At 34.0% G+C, this 19,449-nt stretch overlaps 1 protein-coding gene across 1 annotated transcript; it reads right to left on the bottom strand.

Moving 5' to 3' along the window:
* Positions 1-6,854: 6,854 nt before the first annotated feature.
* Positions 6,855-17,798, bottom strand: LOC134694029 (carnosine synthase 1-like). The gene is made up of 6 exons (XM_063555030.1): positions 17,655-17,798; positions 13,815-14,624; positions 12,816-12,996; positions 11,742-12,038; positions 10,755-11,017; positions 6,855-8,765 (listed from the first exon to the last, which is right to left on the bottom strand). Exons 1-6 carry the CDS (start codon positions 17,781-17,783, stop codon positions 7,515-7,517), a joined length of 2,931 nt encoding a protein of 976 aa, XP_063411100.1. The 5' UTR covers positions 17,784-17,798; the 3' UTR covers positions 6,855-7,514.
* Positions 17,799-19,449: the final 1,651 nt, after the last annotated feature.

Below are 19,449 nucleotides of genomic sequence, written 5' to 3'. Positions count from 1 at the left end.
TCCATTTTAGCTCGACCAATTTAAACCTAATTTAATGCCTCTGCTGGTGGACTATTAGTCCCCAAGGGTATCACCAGCCCAGTAGCCAGTACTTCGGTACTGGCATGAAAATACGGATTTTTTGTGTTATTAAAATTTGCTGTTACAAAATGATAGAAATTATTATAAATTAAGGAATGTATCTCCCTCGTGCAAAGCTCTGATTCCTTTCGCGGATTTGGCTATACTTTTTGGACCTTTTTGGATTATAGCTCTTCATCTTTTATATAAGCTTTGAATTTCAATATTTTGGCAACGAGCATCACTGAAGAGACATGTATTGTCGAAATGCGCATCTGGTGCAAGAAAATTGGTACCGTTAATCTTATTACTACCACTGGGTCGATGCCTCTGCTGGTGGACTATTAGTCCCCGAGGGTATCACCAGCCCAGTAGCCAGTACTTCGGTACTGGCATGAAAATACGGATTTTTTGTGTTATTAAAATTTGCTGTTACAAAATGATAGAAATTATTATAAATTAAGGAATGTATCTCCCTCGTGCAAAGCTCTGATTCCTTTCACGGATTTGGCTATACTTTTTGGACCTTTTTGGATTATAGCTCTTCATCTTTTATATAAGCTTTGGATTTCAATATTTTGGCAACGAGCATCACTGAAGAGACATGTATTGTCGAAATGCGCATCTGGTGCAAGAAAATTGGTACCGTTAATCTTATTAATGCTATTTTTGGTCAACACATAGTTGATAAGATTAGAATGGTGTTATCAGTTTTTGTTGTATAACTTAAATTTTCCTAAAATCTATGCTAATAAAATAAAACTGAGAAGATCCCTTTTATTTTGATAATTTCATATTCTGGTAATTATACAATTTAAATATAGCAGTTTACGTGAATCGCGTAGGTGAAATATGTAATGGTCTTGATCTGCGTCTGTTGTTACGTAGGATCTTTACAACAACAACATGTCAAAATTTCCATCTTTTATAAGACAATTTGAGACAAATCTGTATACAGCATAATTATATAAGATGCAAAGCTCATTAAATGATATCCATCCTTATTTCCTTACACGGTTATTCATTATTTGGTAATGGAAAACCAGAAAATTACTTCGGTTTTAAAGAAAATAAGAGGTGCATTATATGTTGAAGATTCTCATAATGTTTTTTTGAATTCTGATTAGTGTTTAATAAGGAGAGTAGGCACACGTGTGAATAATGCAAACAAATTATCAATCTAATTACAATGCATGATACTTAATGCAAACAATAGGAGGTCTCATTCTCCAAACTACAGAAAAATAAATGTATCATTTCCGCTGATGATAATTTGAAACAAGTCAATACGATGCGATTGTTTGTGTAATTTCAGTTGATTTTCCCCAAACTGGATCTCTCAAAGAAAGCAATACTTAGAAATGGATTACACTTAGAAATGGATTACACTTAAGATCACGGTTAACCTTCATTCTATACTGTGAGATATAACTTACGAATAAACGAACTTTGTGCATGAGATCGAGTGTGTATAATCTTTTCTTATCTTTTTTAAGTTTCGAAAATTAATAATATGTATTTTTAAAATGTCACGACTACAACACGATAAGATGAGTATCTGGGAAGTACCAATACAAATTGATAATAGTTCCTGTCAGTAGTGCAACGCCATCAGATAAGTATCCGGGAAATACAAAATAATATATATTTACTGGTTCAAATTGAAATTCAAATAAGGATGTATTCGTTTTGTCACATCTGGTTCAATCTAGTTAAAATGATCTGTACCATTTACAAGCTTAAATAATTAGATAATATAATTTCAGTTTTAAATTGCACTGAGTCGTGTAGAATAATCTGTTGGTTTATGGATCTAACATGCAGATGCACTCCAATATGATTTCTTTGATCGTGAAAGTAGAGTGTCTTCTAAATGATAAGAAGAGAAATCATTTGATTTATCTGCAGAAATAATGTTTAATGAGACGAATATCGACGTCATCATTGTGTTTTATTTCAAAGACATAAAAGGAATTAGGGAATGTAACAAATAGACCACAACCTAGCCAAAGAGTAGCTTATAGCACCATTGGGTTTTCAATGCAGCACGAATATCCTGCAACCTGAACCACGCTTCAGTTGGCCCATAAACAATATATATACTGCTTCCAAAATCTACCAAATCGTGTCGAAATCTAGCATACCTCTACACTGAAGATCAATTAGTAGTTTAGACGTATCTCGATCATTAAAGGTTTATAATCCGGTGTCTGGATATATAAATACCAGTTTTGAATACAAATTCGTGTTGTTCGATCTTTCGTTTTCCATGTAATTATTTTTCTTAATTTATTTGTGTTTTCGTTGTCTCTTTTTTTATGACAGCATTGTCAGTTTCTCTCGACTTGTGAGTTTTAAATGTACCCTTGTCTTCTGCCTCTTATATACTACTGTGTATTAATTATTGGGTACGAATTTTCTTGGACTTCGTGAGAACAGGTACAGCACCAAATTATGTGTTCAACGAATGACAATTTTTTATAGGCTTGTATGCAGACAACGGCAAAACCACGAAATTAAATATCCATGAGCATACAAGTTTTTCCTTATCTACGAAAATTAGTACCTACGAAAATAAATGAGTCAATGTATAATATTAGAGTGTGGTATATCTAAAATTAATGATGTTTCGTACTTTCTGAGGTGACATAATTGAGGTAAAATTTTAAAAAGAATTTGCATCTATTTGCGTACTTAATTATAATCCTGATACCTTTGATAACTATGTACACCATTGAGTCGATGCCACTGCTGGTGGACGTTTTGTCCCCGAGGGTATCACCAGCCCATTAGTCAACATTTCGGTGTTGACATGAATATCAATAATGTGGTCATTTTTATAAATTTCCTGTTTACAAAACATTGAATTTTACGAAAAACTAAGGATTTTCTTATCCCAGACATAGATTACCTTGGCCGTATTTGGCACAACTTTTTGAAATTTTGGATCCTCAATGCTCTTCAACTTTGTACTTGTTTGGCTTTGTAAATATTTGGATATGAGCGTCACTGATGAGTCTTATGTAGACGAAACGCGCGTCTGGCGTACTAAATTATAATCCTGGTACTTTTGATAACTATTTATAAATTTCAGTGTCAGATCCTTGAACGATAAAATTAGACATCAAGTCAATTATTTTAGATTGTCTAGACCCTTCAGGGTTTCTTAACACAGGCATGTTCCCATATACCGGTTTATGGGGGGATCTGATACAAGTGCCTGTGTTTCTAAATCTGAATTTTGATATTAGGTACTGTAGTACTTAGATTAACTATTATTTAATCGACGTGAAAGCTAAATAACACAGAGTTTTATAGGAACACTTACAGCTCAATACAAGTATAGCATAAATCTTATTTTTTATATAAAGGTCATAAATACTACTTTTATAAGAAAGATTAAGAATTACTGGTAAGTTGGTGAACAACGATGATCATAATTTAAAGCAATAACGAATCTTAGGCGAATATCTCCAATGACTTAAAATCATAATAATCTCAATGCCACTTTATAAATTTCGTGAGTCCGCGATTTAAAAATAGTGTTTGATATCAACTGTCAGGAAGTGTGCACGTTCTTGTCGCATGTGATATCGTTTCAAATTTAAAAATTATTTACATTATAAAGGTTAATTTTCTGTGGTAAATTCAGGGGGAGGCAAAAATGACGTACGTCACCTTTTCAGAATTGGGAAAATATCATTGCTAAGAACAAAATCGTAAAATTGCTCGACACGCTGGGATGTTTTTCCTCCGTTTTATGCCATTATACCCGTTTTCAAAAACAAAAAAATAGGACGATGTTTGAACATGCTGTCTTACGTATTATTATTGCAGTGTAGAAATGTAAAACCTGTTTATTTTTTGACATTCTTTTTTGAGGAAAGTATTAAAAATGACAAAAATGGCACGTCACTGAATAGTTTTCAAGCAAAATCGTAACGAAAAAATACCATATATTTTTCGTTGTCATACAAAAAGAGCGTGATATTTATATCGGAAAATTTCTGTATCAAGTAGGGAATATAACAGATGTTTTCCACACGTTCTGTTATAACGTTTGATTTATGTCAATGTGTATGGACTTTCGTTTGGATTTGACTCTGAGTTCGGTATTCTTGTGATACTTTATATTTTCGTACAGTTTATATCTAATAACCGATTAAAGCGCTTCGGACTCACAAAATATATAAAGTGTCATTTTCATTTAAAATATGGTAAAACAAACATCCTTTTACTTAGAAATTCACCTTAGATTCATTCGAGCACTTATTATTAGTGGTGTTTATTAACCCAAGATGTGATTCGAAAACATTATCAGCATACATAGCTTTAAAGTGATAAAATAAATGTAAAGTTAAATGTTATACTTATATTGTACGTAAAGTGTAATTTTAAGTACTAATTTAGTACCACTCCGTTTAAACTCTGTTGGAGAGTTGTTGCATTGGCAATCAAACCACATCTCCTCAATTCTCTTTTTTATTTTTAATAATTTTCAAGACTTAGCAACAGGAGTTGGTATTCAAAATTGCTATAACAATATCCAGGCTGGTGTTGTATGTTTCCTTGAATACTTGTTTGATATTACATCGATCTATCTTTTTAAAAAACAATCCTAAGATGGTTGACCCGTATATTACATACATTTAAAAATTCATGTAACAAGTCAGGAATATGACAGTTGTCCATTTGTTTGTTGTGTTTTATCATTTGATTTTCCCATTTGATAAGGGACTTTCCGTTTTGAATTTTCCTCGAAGTTTGTGATTTTACTTTTTATATGATGTATTAGCCTTATCCACAATTACTATCTATACGTTCGCTCTGTATACATAAAGTAAAATTTGAAGAATATACAAAGGTATATTTAAATATATTAGTCGAAGACAAACTGGCAGCACTATGCAAAAACAAAACCAAAAAACTACCAAAAGACAAACAACATACTTTAAAATGAAAACATACCGTATAGCGGGTTATTTTCGCGGGGTGTGAATTTTCGCTTATTTTCGCGGATAGAACAAAATCGCCAAAATAAATTCCGCCAATTTAAAAGTGTACATGCAAAGGTAATGTTAAAAATGTTAAATCCGCCAAAATAATAACCGCCAAAATTTTTCGTATACCTTATTCAATGAAAATCGCGAAATTTTACACCCGCGAAAATAACCCGCTATACGGTAGTTCACAGAACCCTACCGTTAAACCTTGTGCAGTTTCAGGTGCTTCAGAAGGGCAAGAATGTGTGTCAAAGTCGTGTTTGTCATGTAAGTACACATTTAGTGATAAAGTTTAATACGGTAATTAGATATAGGAAGATGAGGTATGAGTGCCAATGAGACAACTCTCCATCCAAATAATATTTTTTATAAGTAAACCCTTATAGGTAAAGGTATGGTCTTCAAAACAGAGCCTTGGCTCACACCGAACAGCAAGCTATAATGGGCCCCAAAATATTACTAGTGGCAAACCATTCAAACGGGAAAACCAACGGTATTATCTATATATAAAAAAGTACGTTTCAGACATTGGAGGAAATATTAATAGAAAACAGTCTTGTTTCACTGTCCTGCTGTCTTAAACATATGTGTAATTCGACTGGTGTCGTTTTAATAAGAAGTGCTTCTGAAATCACTGAAGCATCCAATTCCGTTTTCTGCGTCTTCTACAAGTAGCGGTTGTTTTTATTATGTCATATGAAGGACAACACATTTTTCATCTGCATGTAATGACTTATTGGTTTGAAAAAAATAAGATGTTTTATAAATCTTTTTTATAGTTTTTTTTTTCTGTCTTGTTAAATGAGTAGGTTCAGTAAGACCCCTTTTTGGCCCCAAAATATAGCAGTTTTACAATATTGTGAAAATGTAATCTTTTAGTTATTTACTGGAAAGTAGAATGCTTCTGCTACATAAATATGGGCTGTTTTTGACAATACAATGCACATATATCGGGTACTAGCATCAGTAAGTCATGCTAAATTACTGAAATCTTCACAATTTTAGCATTTTAGTTAAATTTGGACGGTTTCCGTCTTAAATGAAAGTCGCATTCGTGATCATTCATGATATTGAATGTAAGTTGTATTTGATGATATTACATAACATATATAAGGGTTGAGCGTTTTTAATGACTAAATCAGTTAAAATCTTTCACTTAAACTAATTGAATCAATTGAAACAGACACTTCTGCTTCTGTTTCTGCTTCTGCTTCTGCCTGATAATGGCCACAATCAACGAGCTAATTATTATGCCATGACTTAAGTGTTTAAAAAATGTCCAAAATCTTTCGTTAGATGAACCTGAAATTTGAGGCCAAAATCGGCCCTTACCGGACCTACTCCTTTCATTTTGTGTTATTGTTATTTTGTTATTTCTTGGTTATTTTTGTGAGGAGGGGAGGGGGTTACCATATACGATTCAACGTTTGCATGTATATACAAATTGAATAATAATTGGAAAAAGCGGTAGTCATACTTAGTCCTATTTTAGATGGTTTTTTTTATCTATCTATTTATAATGCTGAATTAAACAAAAGTATAAAAAAACAAGTCAGTTTCAAAGAATGATTTTTATTGTCATATTTCCCACCTCCATGCAAATACATGTAGTTTCGTTATAATTGTTCAACGATTCAATTTACTGTTGAAATATGATGTTCTAATGAAATGTTCCTGCCTAACCCGTAACAATACCTACACCGGAAGCAACATGTAATTATGTGTTGTCTGGTTATATCAATGATTTAAAAAAAAAATCAGAATCAGTTATGTATAAGTATCATATATATTAATATTTCTTTTGATTCTGTGATTATGATTGGTCGAGGCATTCCAAAAGTTACATTATACTACCGCATAATTTGCAATACCAAAAATAAAACGTTTTACTCGTATTGTCATTATAAAATTTAATGCATCTTTGTAATATCATAGGTTTTAAAATGAAGGCGTTGAACGGGCAACTTTTTGTATGCAGCGCTTTCGCGATTCTTCCAAAATGTGTTGCGATCAACGCTTTTATACCTCTATAAAATTACAAAAAGAAGTTTTAGATAATATTGCTAACAGTCGCTTACAAAATTATATGGAATGCTTGTATGTTGCCATGGAAACAATATTCTAAATCAAATTCATATATATGTATATAAATGTCAATATATACACCTTTTCATTTGTACATAATGCAAAAAGTAAATTTATTTACAAATGAGACGTCAAATCAAAGTTGATTGATAAAGGAGATTACTATTTTCAAAATTGGATTAACCTAAAGTAAAATCTCCTAATGTTGTACGGTCCTTTGATGAAAGTTCTTTGATGAAAGTTATTTGATCAATAGATGTAGTAATGACTAAGATGGTCCCCTTTTCCTATTGTCCCTTGTACCAACTAATTTTAAAATGTCAAAGTGGTAATCAGTCTTAACACAATAGTCATAAGTTGCATCAATCATGATTCCTTAAAATCACCCAGTAAGTAATTTAAGTCATATGCCTTTGTATTCAGGCCAAGTGCATTGCAAATATTGGTCAATTTTCTTTTTGCTCTTTTAATGTTCAAATTTTCGTCAACGACTGCTATGCTGCAAAATGGTTCTTCCTCATCAGCACTTCCACAATCTTCCAAGGAAGCCTCGATCTGGTTATACCGTACAGCTTTCTTTTGAATCAGTGTATTCAACAAATTCAAATTGTTTGGGTTTTTCAATTGCTGTTTGTGTGCGGATGGAACACACATTGTTCCCAGGATAGTACATCGTGGTTCATGCTTTGCAACCACTGGTCTAATGCCCAATGAAATCATGAACGCATAAAGTAAAATGTCATGCCCATAGCAAGCCTGTATCCAGTCACGAAGGTAAAATCCTCCCATTCTAGCATTAATTTCAATCAGTTTTGGCCCTGTGTTTGTCATTTTCATTTCAACGTTGAAAACACCGTCAACGAGTCCTATTTCTGTACAGCACTGATATGCAGCAGTTATCAGCTGACCTTTTCTGTCCAATGGTAGGCATGTTGGCATTAAGGCCGTTGTTTCTGTGTACGACCCATTCCTAGCTGGCCCATTATCCGAGACAAATGCGGTAATAAGCTGCCTCTGGAAGATGACCACATCCACGTCATGTTCTGTACCGTCGATATTCTCCATCAGCATGACGTCATTTCCGTATCCGAGTCCAATTCCAGGGTGATCCGTCTCCGACCGAAGATGATTCTTTATTTGTTGGTATGTATTGGTACACTGAATACGGTCGCGGACTGGTTTAACTCCAACCGCGCTAGACCCATACTCTAATTTTAATACTGCTGGTGTCCCCACGTGGTCTATTGCTTTATCTATGTCCTCTTCACTTTTAACTGGATGGCACTTGCTGGTATAAAGATGCGTTCTTGGGAAGTGTGGAATATCTCCTGTTTTCGTTCTTAATACGTTCTGTGTCCAGCTTTTCATTTTGGCAATTTGAGCTGCTTGCTTCCCTGGTCCATTTAATTTCAGTGTTTCGCAAACTGTTGCTGCTAAAGGACCACAGTCTTCCCAAAAGGTAACACAGCCATCAACCGCCAACCCTCTCTCTTTAAGAAGTTTTATAATGTATGTAGCATGGTCCTCGTCATGTTTGTGGTCGAGAAAATTGTACTGAATAAAATGCGAAGCCTTAGATGCAGCATACGTCGAATCGTCAGGATCAACTAGAACAACCTATAATATAATGAATATAAAGAAAATATCAATCTTTAAGTTTTCAAGGTAAATTCATGCCAGGTTTGGCAATGTGGTATGGTCACACCTTACCGGATAGCACGAACGGACGTCTAACGGATAAAAAAAAAATTGTCCGTTGACAAAATTGTTATCCGTTGGGAGTCCGTTGATGTACTGACCGAATAAAACGGACGCTTAACGGATGCATAACGGACACACAACGGATATGCAAGGTACGAGAAACGGAAACGTACCGGACAGAACGGATGTCGAACGTACATCCAACGGACGAGTACCGTATAAAACGGAAACCTAACGGAAGCGTACCGGATACAACGGATGAACAAGATATACGAAAAAAACAAAGGCGACAATTATAATACATGTAAATCGCATAAATATTCAAATGTTTCTGTGTAACTGGTTTTGGTTTGGTCTTCAAAATTCCACCAAAGGGCAGAGTCTGGCCTGAATAAGAGATGTTGATTGTGAAGACGTGCCTATACTCTAAGATCGATTATGAATAATAAGAATTCATGAACCTTAAGAAATCTGACATACCAATAATTGGCATTTCTGACGCGAAATTTTCAATTGGCATTTATTCGTTTCAGATCTGTTCATCATCCTTTTTATCCGTTATACGTCCGGTATGAGTCCGTTTCTCATCCGTTTTATTCGTTAAACGTCCGGTAGAAGTCCGTTGGTGAATTTATCTTCCAGACCTCCAACAGATGTATAACGGACACGTAACGGATACAAAACGGAAACGAAACGGAAGAGTACCGTACAAAACGGACGCCTAACGGACGTTCAACGGACATTTTATCCGTTGGACGTCCGTTCAAAGTTTTGAACATGCTCAAATTTTTCCACCAGACAGAACGGACGTCGACGGATAAAACGTTAACGGACATGGACGGACGTCTAACGGATAAGAACGGACGTCTAACGGACATGAACGGATTAAAAAAAAGTTATCCGTTAGGCGTCCGTTCGAGCTATCCGGTAAGGTGTGACCGAGGCTTTAGGGTTACAACTTTTGTTCTAGATATCGAAAATAAGAATCTATAATGAATATAAAACGCGGGATTTTCTCGCTGTGTTGAAGATTAGTTGGTAGCCTTCGGTTGTGTTCTGTTCTTTGATCGAGTTGTTGTCTCTTTGATATATTCCCCATCTCCATTCTCAATTGTATACGTGAGCCAAGGCTCCGTGTTGAAGGCAGTACTTTGACCTATAATTGTTTAGTTTTACACACTGTGACTTGAATTGAGATTTTGCTCATTTGCACATATATAATACCTCATCTTCTTATTTCTATATAAAATACACACACCAAGACATTATCAATGCGATAGACATCATAATAAATTATCATACATATTGCGTAAAGCCTTCAAACAGTGTGAGTGTTTTGAAAACTGTGATTTATCTTTTTCTATTTCTTTTTCACCAGTGCATTTTCGACTGATAAGTTTGAATGTCCTCTTAGTTCTTACATCTCTCCCTTAAATATCAAATGACTTGGTCCGAGAACACAATTAATTCGTAGTGCATTTCTTTTAGAACATAAATGAAAATAAAAAAAATCCCACCTGCGCTTTCTCAAAGAAACTTTTACAGTGTGTTGTACTACTTTTGGGACAAATTATATCAAATTTATAGAAAACTTCATCGTCTCTTACTCAAAATATGGACAATTTTATGTTTAGGGCGTCTTGAAATCTTTTGACAGCTTCCGAAGTGCTCATTTTCAACCTTTTTCAGCTGGACCAAATCACTACTTTCCTTTAAAATTCTGGACCCAAATTTTTTTACAGTGTAATTTCATCCCCCTTCTTGCAATTTGAGGCAGTGAACATGGAGAAATAAATTTGGAAGGGGTATGAAAATTAATGGCAAGTAACCCACTGTCAACACTAGGGACTATATTTGTGAACAACGAAAATCAAGGGACGACAATGGTGGTCTCGGACCACTTACATTGATACCAAACGATTTAAAGCTGTCCCAAATAAACATTTTGCTAAAACCTCCAGCTCCGATTACAAGAACAGTTTTGTCTTGCATGGCGAACATCTGAGAACGTCTTATCATGGTCTCCACTAGTGGTTTCACTGCTTCTCCTTGTCTATGGGGGTTCAAGAATTCAAACAACTGACAATTAATGGTACAGTCATGACTGTTCACTTCTATTCCGACTGGTTCCATTTGTCCGTTTACCATTCCAAGAACATAGTCTATACCTATCAAAAACAATTACGAAACATAAAACGTGATATAGTAATTAATAAATTACAAAGTCATAACTTCATAGATATTTTTTTGTTTCTTTATTGATATTTATGTATGAGGAGAAACATGGCGGGTGTCATATGTGATGCAGGAGAAACTGAGATTATTTCGGTTTTTCGTGAGGTTGTGTTTCTTGGGCTTATGTTTTCTATACATTGCTTCTTTTTGGTCTTTTTATACCAATGTATCAGCTACTTATATAATTAACATAGTATACAGAGTATATTTTTAAATTTTCTCAGTTTTACGTGGGTTTTTTCACATTGCAAAGGCCTAAAATAATTGATATGTTTTATTAAGAAAAACAAAGAAGATCTAAACCTTTCAAGGTGGTGAATTAAATGAGTACTCAGTTATATGACGCATCCTACAGTTAAGGTGGTACCCAACACTTTCACTAAAATTAATTTGGCTCGTTTAATTTTCATAAAATTTTGTCAAAGTTCAACAAAAATATCAAAATATCAAAAATTTTGAACCAACCGTTTTGTCAGAAAAAATACACTGGTTATATAGCAGTTTGACAAACACCAACTTTGATCATTGCTTATATTCCTTTTACAACACAACGTAATTAAAACGTTTAGCTGACATTATAGAGTTATCTCCCTGTAGTGTTAGGTACCACCTTAATATCTACGGCACATTAAAAATACAAAATAAAAGACGACATACCGATAAGATCTGTCTGAGCTCCGACACCTCCTCTTAAATCTGTTGAAAGCGTACGTTCAAATGCAATAATACTATCCATGATCTTTTCCGAACCTTGGGATACAGTATTTAGTAGTCGCTTTATTTCCGCTTTATCCATGTTCCACATTTGCATTGTTGTTTCAAATGAATGAGGAATAGTGTTGTCACCGTTGATTGGTTGATTTTTCAGACCTATCCCACAAACCATCTGTGTTGCAATTGGTGTATCGTCTATTCTCCTACATACATTGGTCCTCAATCTGAACGAGTAATCAGCTGAAAAGATTCAATGATATTTGCTTAACACTGAATGTATAGTCAAGTTCAACGTATTACATGGTAGGCAGATATTTCAAGTCTAATATGAAATAAAAAGTTTCATGTGTGTTTCGTGTTAAGTATACAGTACACTCGTAATCAAAAGTATCTGGTAAACTGGAATAAGGCTGGTGACAGATACAAACAGCCCAAAATTGTCAATGTTGATGCCCATTAACTGAGTTTCCTGTTATTATATTAACCTCGCTGAAACGTGTCCGAATTATAGCCTTGCCTAAACACGTTTAAAATGTAAGGAAACGGTAGAAATTGTTGAATTTCATATGATCAAGCTTGCTTTTTTATACTGCAACAAAACACTACTGTGTCTCTGCTATACAGACTTATGAAACTATGAAATCATACCTCGAACGTGCATTCAGTAGAACGATTTGTTGAAACATACATGTATCTGCACGTGGACTCCCACATTTCTACTGAAGGTGATACAATTGTCTATTGCAAATATATCCTATTATCAGTCAGATTAAAGGCTATGTTCTGCTGTGACTCCTGTAGAAAGGAAGTTGTAATTTGGACACATTTGGACGTTTTCAAAAATGTACACGATTGGGCGCTAGTGTAAGGACACGTCACGTAAAGCGCCAAACCCATTGAAACATGTTTCGAAGTACAGTGACGTTGACTTGGCACGTTTTGAGGATTGGACTTTTGAAGGAAAGACCCTTTTCTGAGTGTACCATGTTTTTTAAGATATGACATTGTATTTATTACCTAGTTTTGGATTTGTTGATTCTACAGGGTGATAAAATGCCTCAATCATTACAGCATTTTCTACTTCCAATATGGATAATAAGTCCGTCACAGCTTTACAAATTTCTTCCACATTTGCCACTTCGTGGAACGACACGCATCTACTGCCATGCCACATAATACCAGAGGGTTTAACCACGATCTAGTTAAATAAATTATAATAATCTTGTATCAATACTTTATTAACTGAATTTAGACTTTTCAGTCATTAAAAATGTTTTAAAGAATATAAATTACCAGCTATCAACACTCATATCTGGGTTTTTTCTTTGAGTTCGTGATTTTTCCTTTTTATTTCACGTTCTATCAAAAATGGGAGTGATGACTAGTAAAGAGAGCGCTACGCTACGCTCTCTTTGCGTAAAAGAACTTGTGTAACAACTATTGGACGTTTAGGATCATTGGAAAATCCAGAAAGATCAAGGTTATGGAAAATTCATTACCATATTTAAAGTAAAACCTCTCATTCACGAATAACTTTTTTTCCTATTTTCATTCACTAATTTAACAAAACAGTAAAACCTCACACAGCGTCGGATCTTGCTTGTATAATTTGTTTGACTTAGGTAGTTAACTTTCTTCTGTGGTCTTTATCGATAGAAAATGTTGCAATGTGTGGTAATTCAAGACAAGACCGATATCTTTAAAATTCTAAATATTCAGACAGTTTCTGTATTACAAAAAAAAGAAATATTCCAAAACGTTTATCTGAAAATGAATGATAAGACTACGAGCACCACGTGACCCTTGAAGATCTGAATCATCACGAAGTTTTTATAATGTGAGATTTTGTTATTCAACTTTATGACATAGTTTTTTGTACATCGGTTGTCTGTGTTCAGTATATGAGTAATTGCTTAATAAAAGAGATAAAACATTATTCTGATGAAGGAGAAAGCTGAAAAAAATACACCAGTAGATACCAGAAAAAAGGCATTGCCTCAAATCAAAGTAGTTTACCTTTCCTATTGACTGAATATTTTCTAACTTCAGGAAATGCTTAACTTTGTCTACAATGTTATTGTTTACGTCCTTTTTTCTTTCAACAACTATAACTTCAATATTTGCATCATTTGGGACATTGTACTCATACGCCGGTTTATACACAACTGCTAGTGTTTCTGGGTAATGCACACCCGCTTCCGCCATCCATATACGAGTCAATAGTTTATCGTCCACGTATTTACACAGCTCAACAGAACTGGACATCGGGCAGTCCAAATCCAACTCAACATCAACACCATCACTTCTTTGACCATCAGTGCATGCACGTGTGAAGAAGTTCACAAAGTAGGTACACCGTCTAGGTTTCTCGAACACATCGATAAAGGAGGTTCCGGTACGATCAAAAACAATTGCCTTTTTGACAAAAAGCGAATGTTGACCTTCACCTTTATTAGATTTATCCTTAATTAACCATGAAGGTGACATCACAAGTAACATTTCGCCCGGACATTGTCGTCCACCTTCTAGCAGTATCGCTAGACATTCCACTGGTGATGCCAAAACAACGATTGCAACTTCCGTATCCGGGTGACTTGTTCTCGGTTTCTGCGTTCTGTCAATAGTCTCGGGAAGATTGTTCTCAAACAAGCTATACTGTAAAGCATTGTAGTAATCCTGTATATGTACGTCATCTTTGGTCAGTGAGGCAGTTGAGTCGGGAGGTCCTAGATCTACGTTTGTGTTCCAGGCAGTATAACTACCTACTGTCGTCGTATATTCCTCTGCCTTCTTAGCTAGTTCCTCCTGCTTCCTAGTTATCTCGTCCTAAATGCAAAAGTAAGTGTCTTTAAATAACAATAAATGAAGATGCCAGACTGAATTTCCTTGAGTTAAAAATACACAGAGAATTAATAGAGAGAATTAATAGAACTTATATATATACAATTACTTCGTAAAAAGCTTCCATTTAAAAAAAAAAAGATGATTTTTCATGATTGCCTACGAGCGACCTTCAAACGGAAACGAAAAGATAAATGAAACGTCAAAAAAAGTAGAACAGATTCCCATTTCCGAACGCACATTACAATGCATCTTAAAAATGTTTATCTAAGAAAAGTCAATGCACTTTTTTGTTTACTTAACTTAACAGAAATATGTGAAGATTTTGTATAGTATACTTAATGTTTATTCAAGTAGGTATATTTGGCTTACTGGCATTTTATATATTTAAAATGGATCAAATAACATTGACATACACTTTCTATAAATATAAGTGTTTGCCATGAAAAATGTATAATATTACATTTTAGAAAGTACGTGACATTTAAATTTATTTTTTTCACACAAATTTCTATGAAAATGGATATAACATTTCATTATCATATTTATATGTTATACAATCGTTATCAATATTATATAATTAGTATTATTGATCACCATTGTAATTCAGGAAGTAAATAGGAATGTTTGCATTTGCATCAAGTAATGATTCTCCTCATGGTCTTTTTATTATGATATTTTTGTGATTACTTGATTACTTCACCGTTTTGTCGTGATTATTTGATTACAATAAAATTGAGATTGGAAATGGGGAATGTGTCAAAGAGAAAACAACCCGACCAAATAATAAACAACAGCAGAAGGTCAACAGCAGGTCTTCAATGTAGCGAGAAATTCCCGCAGCCGGAGGCGTCCTTCCGCTGGCCCCTAAACAAATATATACTAGTTTTATTTCATAACTACTTGATTATTTGATATTCCACGATTGTATTTTTGATTATTTGATTAAATTATTTAAAAAAAATATTACGTGATTATTTTGTCAAAAATTGTGATAATGTGATTACTTTGACACCCCATGAGGGGCCTCAGAACTGAAAGATCTGGTATTTTAAACAATAAAAAGTGTGATATCTGTAATTGTACGATTAGCATCTCTGAAATAGTTTAAATATTTATTTTATAGAGCTCAGTATAGAGGCGATAGATACCAATGTGAAATTCACACTCCTATAAACTTGATTATCTTTTAAAAAGAGTCGACCTTTAAAGTCTGGTGTATTGGGGAGAGATATGCTTTGTTTAAAAAATATTGTGATTCTAAATTTCCTGAAAAGCCATTACTTGTTACGTAAAGGAGGTAAATGGTGCAAATTAAGGGAGGGGCACGTATTAATACAGCATTGAGTTTCAAAAATAAGTTGTGTCCTTGTATGCTTTTGAAACACAACAATATACGGTATTTCATTTTGCTTAGTTTCTTTTGTATAACAAAGAAGATGTGGTATGATTGCCATTGCAATGAGACAACTCTCCACAAGAGACCAAAATGACACAGAAATTAACAACTATAGGTCACCGTACGGCCTTCAACAATGAGCAAATCCCATACCGCATAGTCAGCTATAAAAAGTTCCGAAATGACATTGTAAAACAATTCAAACGAGTAACCTATTCTGACATCGGACTCAGACTATGCGTTTTGCTGTGTGTTTCCTTATTCTACATAAGCCTAGAGGTACAAAATGTATAGGGTAGGGTTGAGAGTTCACAAAACATGTTTAACCGGCTGCATCGTTTGCGCCTGTCCCTATAGTCAGGAGCAACTACATGGCCTTTTTTAGTCTTGCATGGGTTTTTTTAATTTTTAAATTAGTTCTTTTATAATGTTTTGTACATTTTTTTTTATTAAGGGGCCAGATGAGGCCCACCTCCGGGTGCGGGGCTTTCTGTTTGCATTGATGTGTAATACCACAGAATCATGGTACGTCACAGCCAGTTGCATACGAAAATAGGTCGAAAACCCAAAATTTTCCCTAGAATTTTACAGTTTTGGATAATTAATCATACATTTCAATGCAGTAACATTTCTGGGTCACTCATAAACATATATATATATTGGTATTTCAAAGAACAATTACACACTTTTTTTATTTGGGGTTTCTATAGAATATTTTGGAAACTTGAGGTTACATGGTTTCTAAAGCTTGCACACAGTTAAAAAAAAAAGGGGGTGATAATTTGATTGGATAACCGCAGTTATTGTCATTGGCGGATCCAGGGGGGCAGGTTCCGGGGGTTGGACCCACCTTTTTTCAGGCCGCTCAATGCAATTGAATGGGGACATATAGTTGGACCCCCCCCCCCCCCCCCCCCCGTTTGTCCTGGGTTGGGATCCCCCTTTGAAAATGGTTGGATCCACCCCTGATGGTTATTTTCTTAAATGCAATGAAATGTTATGTGAAATTTTTTCTTTAGTATTGGACAGGCCATGATAAAACTTTTGCCAAGTATTTCTTTATTTGAAACAAAGATCAATTATGCACAATTTTCTGAAAAGTGCAGACTAATATATATTAGGAATAATCAATGGTGGTATTACACATTGAAGACCCATTGGTGGCCTCCGTCTGTTATCTGCTCTTAGACATATTTCACCATTTCCATACTCAATTTATAGAGGGTTTTTTCTTGGATAAATAGTTTGTTCGCTATAATTTTTCATTATGAAAATTTTACAAATCAGAGTAGTTCGTTTGATGAAAATAAAGTACAAACTGATTCAACTGAATTGAAGTCGACAAACACCCCTACCCCCTACCCCTCCCCCCTTTTCCCCCTCCCACCACCACCACCATCCAAAAATGTATGTTCCATGCCTTAAATAACAATCATATGCCTATAATTACAAATTAACAATTGTGTATAGAAAAAAGTTAGTATATCTGTATACTTTAATATATACATGTAGATGTATTATCTGAGCTTATTATCTATGATGTTTTAACATATTTAATAAATGATAATTATTATTATGCATTATGCATCATAATACTTCCGCATTCGCTTGCTTACCTGCAATTGTAAAGAATTATCCTCATCAGAAATTAATTTCTCCGTTGAAACCGACATCATCAGCTGAGATTTTTGATAAGTTTGATAGAGATTTCTTCTTAAATACGCGTCATACTTTGATGTAAACATTGACGGACGAATGGTAGCGTGTTGTAGGAGGGGAAACTCGACACTTGGCAGCAGACGGTAAAATTTCAGCAGACGAAACATATTGAAGTCGTGTTGTTCAATTATTTTCAAATATTTGTTCAATTTTGATTTATAATTAAGTTTTATCATTATCATTGTTTTAGTTTGATAAAATTATCCAATTGTTTATTTTTTTTGCATCATGATTTTTTTAAATTATATTATCTTTTTATGCACAAATTATATTGGACTCTTATGTCATATATTGTTTATTGCGTTCTGCTTTGTTTGGTTCTTTTACACCTAAACTTATGAATTGGAATAACTTGGACTTTTTTGAGAAATATAGACTAGTATTATTGCTGAAAAAAAACAACAGATCTGATTACTTTTTTAAAAAAAAGCACGGTAACTTTTTCTCGAATATTTGTTTTGTCAAATTTAAATATGCAATATATATCAAAGCTCTGATGTATACCATGTCCAGTTTGGATATAATTATACATTTTTTTATCAGCTCTTCAAAATTTTTAGTTGTTCTAAAATTTTGCATTTTCAAATATATTTGCCTCCAGCATCGCTGTAGATACATTAATTGTAGAAATTAGCACCTGGACACAGTGAAGTTATTATACATATTCACTTTAACGCTTTAAATTTTAGTTTTCAATGAAAAAAAAGTAGTCTGGATTTTATAGAAATCGACTTTGGCTAAAACGCGGACCTCGAAGAGGACCCTAAATGAACTGTGAAATTTTAAACAAGGAAGCGGGATAACCGTGAGAGTATATATATTCATGACATACCTATAGTTTATATAGACTTTGGTAATAAAGATATATACATACATTTGTACAATACAAATATTTGAAATACATATAGTCCTGTTGATAGTATGTAGTAGTTAACTGATTAGATTATAAACATGCAGGTAGATTGACTGCATATCGCCATCTTTGATTGTAAAATCGTATTACATATTCGGTCTAGTTTTTTTACTTAAATCTGCAAATTTTATGGCAGATTGGCAATAAAATTGGGAAACTGTTTATTTAAATAGAGAAAAAAGTGATTTATTGTATTAGTGTAACTGTTCATGTTTAGGTACATTGTACATGCAATTATATAAAATATTTGTTTTCAGTCGGATCAAATTTTCAACTTATAACCTTGAAAAGGAGAAAAGCAGTCCATTTTTTTTATTTTATATAAAGTTATGTTAATTTTTCCTTTGTAGCAAGAAAACAAGATCGTTGACGAACTTGTTTGTTTCTCTTTCCCTTCTAATATCTTCTGCCACATTTTATTTCAAAATTTTATCTCATAGATTTCATTTATGCACGAAAAGGTGTTTTTCATGAATAATCTTCCCCAAATTGAGCACGATTTGTAGCTTACAATAATATGTTGACCACTACTTTTATTATATATAAAGCATGGTTATTTATCAACATTTTGGTGAATTATTTATACAATCTTTCTGAGGAAAATATATACCGACAATCCAAAAGAAACCTGAAATTACCAAAGTCGGAACGCAACTTTGACGAGACGCAGGCCTCTTGTGGTCACAATTGGTCATTATTATTGTGTTTTGTTATCTCATAAGCAATCACACCACATCTCCATACTTTTTTGTACATATACACGGATTAACACTCATTGT

This window comes from Mytilus trossulus, chromosome 13 (genome assembly GCF_036588685.1).
Source record: "Mytilus trossulus isolate FHL-02 chromosome 13, PNRI_Mtr1.1.1.hap1, whole genome shotgun sequence".
Lineage (NCBI taxonomy): Eukaryota > Metazoa > Mollusca > Bivalvia > Mytilida > Mytilidae > Mytilus > Mytilus trossulus.
Note: the sequence above shows the minus strand (reverse complement) of the source record. Positions and strands in the feature narration are given on the sequence as shown.